This window comes from Hippocampus bargibanti, linkage group LG17, assembly GCF_051943395.1.
Source record: "Hippocampus bargibanti isolate YZ-2025 linkage group LG17, ASM5194339v1, whole genome shotgun sequence".
NCBI classification, from domain to species: Eukaryota; Metazoa; Chordata; class Actinopteri; order Syngnathiformes; family Syngnathidae; genus Hippocampus; species Hippocampus bargibanti.
The window spans coordinates 3,221,161-3,230,496 of record NC_142750.1 but is presented as its reverse complement, the minus strand read 5'-3'; the positions used below and the strand labels follow the sequence as shown (position 1 = coordinate 3,230,496).

General features: G+C 40.7%; 2 protein-coding genes and 1 long non-coding RNA gene across 3 annotated transcripts in view; 2 read left to right on the top strand and 1 right to left on the bottom strand.

Moving 5' to 3' along the window:
- The first annotated feature begins 91 nt into the window (after positions 1-91).
- nme4 (NME/NM23 nucleoside diphosphate kinase 4) lies at positions 92-3,808 on the top strand. The gene is made up of 5 exons (XM_089019428.1): positions 92-462; positions 1,473-1,603; positions 1,681-1,782; positions 3,033-3,145; positions 3,222-3,808. Exons 1-5 carry the CDS (start codon positions 360-362, stop codon positions 3,340-3,342), a joined length of 570 nt encoding a protein of 189 aa, XP_088875554.1. The 5' UTR covers positions 92-359; the 3' UTR covers positions 3,343-3,808.
- Positions 3,714-9,336, bottom strand: part of LOC148885252 (epidermal growth factor receptor kinase substrate 8-like protein 1) — a 14,151-nt gene continuing 8,528 nt past the window's right edge. Inside the window, exons 9-14 of the mRNA XM_089019427.1 lie at positions 8,910-9,018; positions 8,662-8,784; positions 7,732-7,846; positions 7,198-7,366; positions 6,055-6,187; positions 3,714-4,955 (exon numbers count right to left, since the gene is read on the bottom strand). Coding sequence (XP_088875553.1) covers positions 4,884-4,955; positions 6,055-6,187; positions 7,198-7,366; positions 7,732-7,846; positions 8,662-8,784; positions 8,910-9,018 — 721 coding nt within the window. The 3' untranslated portion in view covers positions 3,714-4,883. The remainder of the gene's footprint in view (positions 4,956-6,054; positions 6,188-7,197; positions 7,367-7,731; positions 7,847-8,661; positions 8,785-8,909; positions 9,019-9,336) is intronic.
- Positions 7,392-9,336, top strand: part of LOC148885253 (uncharacterized) — a 2,871-nt gene continuing 926 nt past the window's right edge. Inside the window, exons 1-2 of the long non-coding RNA XR_016118130.1 lie at positions 7,392-7,650; positions 7,725-7,872. This is a non-coding gene — a long non-coding RNA (uncharacterized LOC148885253). The remainder of the gene's footprint in view (positions 7,651-7,724; positions 7,873-9,336) is intronic.

Sequence of the window (9,336 nt, the reverse complement as noted above, 5' to 3'; positions counted from 1 at the left end):
CTTTGCAGGCCTTGACGGTCCACCATTGATAGAGCCTATTAAGCCGTATTCTCCTGAAAAAAAAAAAAAACAGGTGCCTCAATGGCAAGTTTTCTTTGTCTTTGCTTTGTTCTCTGTGAAAACAATCAGCGCTGACATTCTATGGCTTTACAACGTTTACCACGCAACAAATAAATCAAACAATCACGTTGTCCAAAAGCCGACGAACTTCTGGCAGCAGTTGAGTTAAATGTTTGTCGGCAGTCAAGTCAACAGTCCGAGGGGGTCAGGCGGAGTGGGTGTAGGCCAGGAGGACTCGTGAGTTGAAACTGACAAGATACTCGTCGGTGGTGCCATCTCAATTCGAAGGTACGACGACCATGTTCTTGTCGGCGTTGGCGTCTCCCTGGAGCAGGCGAACCGCCCAAAATCTCCTTCCTCGCCTTCCAGTTGTATGGTTGACCGGCTTCAGGAGCAACTCGAGTGAGTAGGTTTTTATTTCGCCACACATTTTATTTCATCCACTTAAAACGAAGAACGCAGTAGATTAAAATCAAATAGAGAAATGGAGGACCGTTTTAGTTCGGCTTTTTAGTGTCGTGTGTCGAGGCCGCCAGTTTAATTAAACCAATGAACGTTGGCAGCCATTTTAAAATCGTATCATTTTTGTAATCGAATGCAACTACGGGCACCTGATATGCATCTCAACCGGTGTGCTTGAGTCTGGCCGCCGCCTCTCCCCATCTCCCCACTGCATCTTGCTGCTTCTTCCTCCTCCTCCAATACCAGCACATCCTCCTAAATGAATCAAGATCGCAAACTTCCACCCGAATAGTCCCACCGAACTGTCCAAAGTTGTATTGGTCTGCTGTCTTTTTTTCCCGTGGGTCACATGTGTGTTTAATAGGCAGCATGCAGTTGTCCGTTAGTGTGAACAGTCTTCGACTTTTTTTTTTTTTTACCACCAGTGTGTTTTTTTAAACCTCAATACTTCTTATTTTCCTTACACTAAATATGTTGTATGTCAATTTTGATCCATATCAAGAATATCCGTGTGACTAATTTTCTAGGGTCTTTCAACCTCCCCAAATTCGTACAATTACTCTGATTTTCTGTGATTTTAACATGTAAAATTCTGAATAAATAATCGAAATGCATGCAATATATAACCTGTCCAAAATAATGCTAATCTGTTAAACAATTACATTTTTTTGGCAGGCTGATTGAACAATACAAATTGTGTGGTGTGAGTGTGAAAGTGAATGGTTGGTTGTCTTTGTGTGAAATGTCAGGACAAAGAAATGTACAACTGCGCACAAATTTGCTGTAAATATGGCAAATAAATAGTTTTAAAAAGTGCATGCCATAGAAGGATATACCGTATTTTCTGGTGTATAAGGCGCAGGGTTATCTTTTGAAGAAAATGAAAACTTTAGGGTGCGCCTTATATGTACATAGGAAAATACAGTTCTTGGTATCTAATGTCCCAACAGACCTTGCCGATGTGAAGGAGAGAACTCTCATCGCTGTCAAACCCGATGGCGTCCAGCGTCGTCTCGTGGGTCAGATCATCCGGCGCTTTGAGCAAAGGGGCTTCAAGTTGGTGGGCCTGAAAATGTTGCAGGTATTTTTTTTGTGGTGTTCGTACTATCGAGTAGAAAGTGAAAGATTGACGGTTTGTGTTCTCATTGTGTGGCGAAGGTATCCGAAGGGCTCCTTGCTCAACACTACTGTCAACTGACGCAGAAGCCATTCTATTCCAGCCTGGTGGAATATATGACCTCTGGACCCGTAGTTGTCATGGTGAGTACCCGGTGATATTTTGTTTTCAAATGATGAATAGAGATGACAGTTTGGTACTGGTCCAAAATTTCTTAAATTCGGCCTTGGTGGAGGTCTGAGCTTGACTATGTGATTGAGAATAGACACAATAAAGAAGTTATCATGTTTAAAAGTTTCATCCTAATGTATGCTTCGTTAGCCGAATATGCTTAGTTAGCCAAATAATGAATAATGGAACACAGAAAATCTGGGGCCAATCTGAGGTGAACAGACAGAGCCTGTTAAACTGTCATCCTCGGGTATGAAATATAGTCTTGGACGTTAGGGAGTATATGGTACACTCCTGCACAAGAAGATATCATCAGCCAGGTTACAAATCTATCAGTTCATGGAAAGGCCACCCATTAAAATGACTAGGTTCTGTTGGTTTATGGATGTTGGTGCTTGTACCAAAGGATGACTTGGAGGGGTGTCCATGGGAGTCAAGATGTGTGGTATGCAAATCAAGAAGGCTCTGTTTTACTAATGTTTCACTTAAATTGGTGTATATACAGTGATACCTTGGCTTACGAATGCTTTAGCTAACAAACTTTTCGCTTTACGAACGTTAAATTCGCGAGAATATAATCTTGACAAACTGCAAGGTTAAAATATCCTGTCAATCAGGCTCCACAAATAAACCGCACAAGCCATCTGTACAATTTGAAGAGAACCTACAAGCAAGGGAACCAGCTATTAATGAAGTTTCTAGTGTCTGTCTGCACCTGTTGCTGTTGCAATATCACAACTTCAAAGATGTACAACCCAGAGCTCCTTGAGACACTTGATGCTAAAAGCTATCCATTTCATCAAGATACCAACGACCATCACAAAGTAAATAAAACGACTTTATTATACTGTAGTTTATTTATTCATTTACAATACCATAGCACATTTATTATACATAAAATGTGGTATATTGTGCGTAGTTTTAAGGCTTATTTAGTTGAAAATTATGTTTTATGGAAACCTGGGGATGGATTATTCTCATTTTAATGGTTTCCTATGAGAAATTAATGTTTGGAATACACACTTTTGACCTTACACACACTTTCTGGGAACCAATTAAGTTCGTAAGCCAAGGTATCACTGTACTCTCAAGAAATAGCTTGACTAAGGGCTGCACGAAGTGGCTTCGTGAAAACTACACCCCCTGCCGGCAGTAAAAGACAATCTTCCTGTGTTCCAGCCTTTGTTCACACCCATATTCTAAGCGGAATTTCTTCATCCAGGTGTGGGAAGGCCACAACGTGGTCCAATCATCGCGCGTGATGGTTGGAACCACCAACCCCGCTGCGGCACCTGCAGGCACCGTCCGAGGAGATTTCAGCCTTCACGTCAGCAGGTAACAGATGATCAATTCTTTCCTTTTGGATCTTCTCATCTGAGGAGGACTAAATGATATTTTTATGGCACCAAAGGAACGTGGTCCATGCCAGTGACTCCCTGGAAGGAGCCCAAAGGGAGATCCAGCTCTGGTTCCAAGGAAAGGAGCTCATCGAATGGGACTGCTGGGACCAGACGCTCACCTGCGAGAAGTAAAGATGCCTCACAGCGATGCTACCTCTTCTGTCATTGTTGGCGACCTCTGCTTGAAAGGTTAAAATACACCTCAGGAAATGTGTTTATGCTGACCACACACACACAAAAAAAGGTAATTTTTTTTTTCCACTTAACATGAGCTCATTTTTGCGTGATTGCTGGAGCGGGTTTGTTGGATATGATCCATAATCGGGTGATATATCACAATTATTTTGCTAGGAGTATATGAAATATTTCCTTTTTAATTCACAAATGAAAAGCTCAGGGTTCTTATACATACTGACGGGCTTTATCAGCCTTCAGTTTGATATTCATCACGGCAAAGAATTTCACGAAGCCATTTTACTTGAAAAAAAAAAACCCACTGGTGCTTCAAAGTTTTTAAAAAATGTATTATGAGTGACATCTGTGATGGAATAACTTCCATTCTTATAATTGCAATATGAATAAATGATAACAGAATGAATTCATTGGCGATTCAATGTGTGTCGGTACGTTTCTGTAACAGTTTACGGCTCAAACGATCTCAGTCTAATCTAGTCACACTTCTTCACTTTTGCTTGCACATTAGAGGGAGGAACGAAAATACAGTGATACCTTGGCTCATGAAATTAATTGGTCCCCAGAAAGTGTGTGTAAGGCGAAAAATGTGTATTCCAAACATTAATTTCCAATAGGAAACCATTAAAATGAGAATAATCCGTTCCCAGGTCCCCATAAAACAATTTAACTAAATAGGCCTTAAAACTACACATAATATACCTTATTTTATGTATAATAAATGTGCTACGATATTGTAATTAAAGAAATAAACTGTACTGTATAATAAAGTCATTTTATTTATCATAATAATAATACATTTGATTTATCAGCGCCTTTCAAAACACAAGGTCACTTTACAGTCACAGGATAAGTTAGATAGCTAGCTAGATAGGTAGCTAGCTAGATAGCTGTATAGATAATAATAATAATAATCAATTTCATTTACAAGCGCCTTTCAAAACTCTCAAGGTCACTTTTTAGTCACAGGATCATTTTTATGTGGGTGAGCAGCTTTGTGATGGTCGTTGATGGCTTGATGGAATGGATAGCTTTTTGCATAAAGTGTCTCAAGGAGCTCTGAGTTGTACATCTTGGAAGTTGTGATATTGCAACAGCAACAGATGCAGGCAGACACACCTCTACCACGGATCTAGACCAATTATGTGAGGCTTTAACCGAAGACTGGGACGGGGAATAGAGGGGGAAAAAAGCAGTCTGCCTTTTTCAGTTCCTTGTTAGGAGCTCCAAGAACCGGCTCGTTTGCAAATGACACATCACTCAGCGCTCCGTGTGTTTCCCCCAAAAAAAGTTTGTATGCCAAGATTAAATTCTCGCAAATTTGACATTCGTAAGGCGAAAAGTTCATTAGCTAAAGCGTTCGTAAGCCGAGGTATCACTGTACATAAAAAAAAAAACATTAACAAACACAGGTGATGACACATGATTCACATTTAGGAGTGGTTGAAAACGTCGGAGTAACATGGCCGACTGGTCTTCTATCAATCAGTCATTCCGATCTTCAGCTTTTGCCTCTCCATCACTTTCTCCAGTTCGGAAGCCTTTTGCGCATCCTGGAGGGAGAGGAAAAGAGGTGCAGGGAGAACAGGCAGCGCTTTAGGGATCTTCATAACTTTAGAGACATTTCAAATTGTCACTGTAAGTGGGTCACTTCAAATGGGGACAAAATGCAAAATGGTCAAGGTCGGGCAAACAAACGGGCTATGTCAACATACAAAGTACTGCACAGTACACTATGTTGTCCACAGCAGTGGACCTAAGTTGTTATGTAATTGCATATTTGATGGTTTAATAATAATAATAATAATAACAATAATAATAATAATACATGTCATTTAGAAGCGCCTTTCAAAACTCTCAAGGTCACTTTACAGCCACAGGATAAGTTTTTCTCAGGGTGAGCAGTGGCAGCCACACGCGCCAATGTCCATTCAACCCGGAAGTAACTCAAATAGATAGAAAGCTATCAAGATTGCTAATACATAGCTAATACAGTACATAACTAATAGATAGCTAGCAAGATAGCCAGCCAACTAATAGCTAGCTAGTGTGATACCCAGACAGCTAGCCAAATAGGTAATAGATAGCAAATAGTAGTAATAATAATAATACATTTAATTACTAAGCGCCTTTCAAAACTCTCAAGGACACTTTAGTCACGGGATAAGAACTTTTTTTTGTGCGGGTGAGCAGCAGCAGCCATTCGCGCCAGCATTCACTCTACCCCGAAATAACACAGCAGCAAAGTTATGAAAGTAAGAGGAAAGGAAATAAAGAAGTAGAAAAACAAAATACAAGCACTGCTGGAAAGGTTTAAGGTTTCATATGCTGAATTGAATGTTCATGTAAGATAATCTTCGCGTTTGCTTTCAAAACTTGTAGCAGATGTGGACATTTCACCATGAGGTAGGTCTCTGATCCACTGGTGAAAAGGAGGCTTTTCCCTCTCATCTAGAACTGCTTCATGTAATAAAGTGTTTATCTTGTACTCAAACATCATAGAGTACATGGGGAAAGTCATTAAGATTGCACAATTGTCCATGTTTTTATGTTCCTGTTGTGTTTATTATTTTGCTTTGTGTTGACTATTATGTGAAACGCTTTGTTACAGCTATTGTATTGTGTGTGTTCGGCCATAGCAAATTCACTAACCTCAAGAATGACCTTCTGCATCATAATATGACTGTACACTCGTCCGCCTTCATCGTAGGACACTTCGCAGAGTTCCTTCTTGTTGAGGGAAAAGAGCTGCGCTGCGGTTAAAACGCCAAGACTCTGGACGGTCCTAACAGAGGAGAAAGGAGAAGTAAAGTTTAAATTATTTTGGCGTTCACTTTACAAACATTTGTTGGTTCAACTCAGCAAATACCCAGTGGTTGTTGATACTACATCCTGACACTAGGGGGCAGAGTCGCGCTTTTCAACCCCTGCTGGGGAAAGAAGAATTTCCCGCTAACATTTTGTTATTCATTCTTGCTAAGCAGTCGAATACAATGTCAAAGAGTGAGTATGTGACGGGTTAAAAAGTACCTTATTTAGTATTTTGGTTACAGGTAAAGCAAATCGCATAGTTACATTGGTTTATAAATGGTATACTGTACATCTAAAATGTGTATTTAAACAAGGAACACCTGCTTCGGTTAGTGTTTCGTGTCGGATCGATTTACATTGTCGGACAGGAACAATTTTGTACCCATTAAGCTAGCACCGCCTATTACGATTAGCGCATATTGCTACATGATCCGCGCCACACATGACATACTTCAGTCACAATACCTAAAGTAACAAATTCAGTTAAACAGCAATTGAAAACTGTTCTTTTTCCTTCAGATTTTTTAACTTTCGCCGTCTGCCATCTTGCCTGACCGAAATATAACCATAAACACCGAGCATTTGTATTGATGCGTTCCAAAGTCGTGGTCGATCATATTTCGGGCTTTTCCGTGATCCGCCGGAAACTGCCGAAAGAGCTTAATCGAAATTCATTTACCCATGGTGCATTGTATTATTTACAACGAACATGGCGGACGGTTAAAGTATTTCAGGCATAAGGGGGCCCAATGACATCCCTGCATTTATAATAATAATCATAATACATTTCATTTCTAAGCGCCTTTCAAAACTCTCAAGGTCACTTTACAATCACAGGATAAGTTTTTCTGTGGTTGAGCAGCGGCAGCCACACGGGCCAGCGTTCACTCAACCCGGAAGTAACTGAAACAGATCGAAAGCGAGCTAGCATTTAGTTTTTCAATCCTGTTAAAATGCTTAATACAATGTTAAAAGAGTCAATACCGCTGACTGAAGCCCTTTCCTACGAGCCAGGACTCCACTTCGGACGCCGGAGACTGGTAGTCCAAAGTAAACGACGATTCCACGGAGCGTGACGGCAAAAGAGGAGGACGACTGCCGGAGATTCTTTTCTGCGTCATTCGTTGGAGAAGCTCATCATTCATTATGAGTACTGCACACATGGAGACATTTAGAATTTTAAAAAACGCTCGCATCTAGTCATATATAATAGAAACAGTATTGTCCAAATCTTAAATAATGGCCAAATTACATAAATGTTAAAAATCACTCCCTAACTGAATATTTTTGTAACTTCTATTCAATTGATATTTTGTTGCTTTCATGACCACATGGGGGCAGTATAACACAGCGATATGGCTTGACCCAGCATGGTCTCCCCACAAGAAGCCTTAGTAATATTGGCTACTCTTTGCAGAAGATCAAGGATATATTCTCGTGAGTATTCTTCTACCATCTCCTCGTATGTATTCTAATATTCATTGTCACAATAATATTTGTTGCCCTTGAAGGTGTTACCTCGATCGCCGTTTTCTCCGTGGGTTGCCGCGGAAGGCAGCCCAATGCTCGTGGGGCTCGTCGCTGGTGAACAAGTGCCAAAGGGGCTGAGCGGAGCGTACAAAGTGGGTGACATCTGGAAGGCGGCAACGAAACAATCAGGCAAGTTGAAAGGAACGTTGGCTGGGTTGAAAACAGATGTTAACTCATTCGCTGCTAGACGTGCAAACATGTGTCCTCCCGTGCCAGGGCTTTTGTCATTGTCAATTGAATTCCAGGGCGCATAGAATATTGAGTTTTAGGTCTACATCAACATTCAATACAGTGTTAGAAACCTTAGACTCTCTTGTTTTATTAAGAAAAAAAGTGTTAATTCCTAAATTATATGCGTCTGGAGTTATATGATCTTGAAATGAGGGCGGCTGTCCAAAATACAATGCAATATTGGTTTTGCCACTTCTTTCTTTCCTTTCCTTTCATAACTTTGCTGCTGTGTTAGAGTGAACGCTGGCGCAAATGGCTGCCGCTGCTCACCCACAAAGAAAAAAAAAATCCTGTGACTGTAAAGTGTCCTTGATTGTTTTGAAAGGCGCTTAAAAATTAAAATTATTATTATTATTATATAGCGCTTCAACAACAGCTGAAGCTGGAACAAAACTCTAAAATGGGAAAAGGGGAAATCCTGCCCCCTCGTGGAAAAGAAAAAAACATTTCCAGAGGCTATGGCCAGCGCTTTATCGGCACCCAAGCATGGAAAAACAAAACCCAAACAAATTCGGGAATGGCGCTCTACGTCATATTTTCAATTTCTGAATAAATTTGTAAATGGCGGTGAATGAGTTAAACTGGACACACACACACACACACACACACACACACACACACACACACACACACACACACACACACACACACACACACACACACACACACACACACACACACACACACCGCTGGTTTTTCCCCGCTGTTGTTGTTTAGAGCCGACAGTGGTTCCAAGATAGTTTGAGGAACAAATCCGATCTGGTCATAGCGATTACGACATTTCCACCATCTCTTGGAGGACTCGATGACCTGAAACCAGTAAAATGCTAATTCGGAAAATAAGATACCGTCAATCAGCTTTTAAAACTCATTTCAACGTAAAGGTACAGATATACACTTAAAATGTTGTGTTTGTTTTGTGTGTGTGTGTGTACCTCGAGTGTTTCTCCTTGCAGTACCGAAAGCTCACTGCTGTTTCTTGCAACAAAGTCATAGGTGCAGCAATAATGTCTCTCCCCAGGCGGCGGTAGTCCATTTCCCTCCCTGGAATGATATTTATCTCTTGTTTAGATTGTATTCTTGTTTAGTGTGTGTTTATGGATTTTCTTGTTATTTTTGGATGCTTTGAGATTCATGTACAGTGATACCTCGGTTTAAGAACCCCTTGGTTTACGAACTTTTTGGTTTACGAACGTTAGATTTATGAAAATTGTACCTTGGCATACAAACTATTTTTCGGGATACACACGGAGCTGCCACAATGAGTGATGTGTCGTTCGCGAACGAGCCTGTTCTCCTAACAAGAAAATGGCAGCCGGCTTGTTTTGGTCCTCTATTTCCCGCTCCCAGTCGTTGGTTAAA